We start from the raw sequence: 803 nt of genomic DNA, 5'->3' as shown, positions 1-803 counted from the left end.
TTCAGACAACTTAGGAGCAACAATGTGACTCTGAATTTAAAGTGGTCTTTAGAAAACTCAGTGAGTAAAGGGGGAACACTGGTCCAGATCTTTGACCCTCTACAATACAACATTTGGCACAGACTCCCAAACCAGCACCAGAACTGCCTTGGTTGGAAAAGACACAAAAGACTTACGGGTGTTTTCTGGTTTTAGATAACGGCGAGGAGGAGCTGAATGAAATGTCCAAGGACTCGGACGGGACCGAGCTGACCAGCGACATGGTGCTGCGCTGGTCTGACGAGGACCAGGACCTCACGGTACGGCCACCCTCTCACTGGTGCAAGACCCGAGTAGTTTTATTTAAATTTAAGGAATAATACTGACGATATTCTATACTCGTGTTCACAAATTGTTTGATTAAACACTACAATGACCAGTTGTTTTAGGAAATCATTAACCTATTAAAATAAAATAAAATATAAAAACTAGATATAGTCATTTTAAGGCGCTTTTAAAGATGCACAGGATGTCTTCAGTGGGAACCAATGGGCTTGCAGCTGAGAGCCACGGACAGGAAGTAGAAAAGCACTGAGAGACAGACCTACACATTGTTGATTTGTTTGAGTGTATAAGACTTGTTCATAATTACAGAAAATTACAAAATTACATCAGCCTCCTCTTTTAACCCTTGTGTTGTCTTCTTAACCATGAGCTTGTCCATCCAGGTCAAAATTGAAAATGAAGATTTTTTTGTGCTTTTCCAATGTTTTTGTCGCTTTTTCTGATTTTATTTGTCACTTTTTTTCAGCTTTTGGCGCTTT

General features: G+C 40.1%; 1 protein-coding gene across 1 annotated transcript in view; it reads left to right on the top strand.

Annotated features, from left to right (window-relative positions):
• Positions 1-803, top strand: part of uimc1 (ubiquitin interaction motif containing 1) — a gene marked incomplete in the record, with an annotated part of 98508 nt that overhangs the window by 67336 nt on the left and 30369 nt on the right. The window contains 1 exon segment of the mRNA XM_032511640.1: positions 196-299. Coding sequence (XP_032367531.1) covers positions 196-299 — 104 coding nt within the window.

Source organism: Etheostoma spectabile, unplaced genomic scaffold (assembly GCF_008692095.1).
Source record: "Etheostoma spectabile isolate EspeVRDwgs_2016 unplaced genomic scaffold, UIUC_Espe_1.0 scaffold405, whole genome shotgun sequence".
Classification (NCBI taxonomy): domain Eukaryota; kingdom Metazoa; phylum Chordata; class Actinopteri; order Perciformes; family Percidae; genus Etheostoma; species Etheostoma spectabile.
This window is presented reverse-complemented; position numbering and strand designations above follow the sequence as displayed.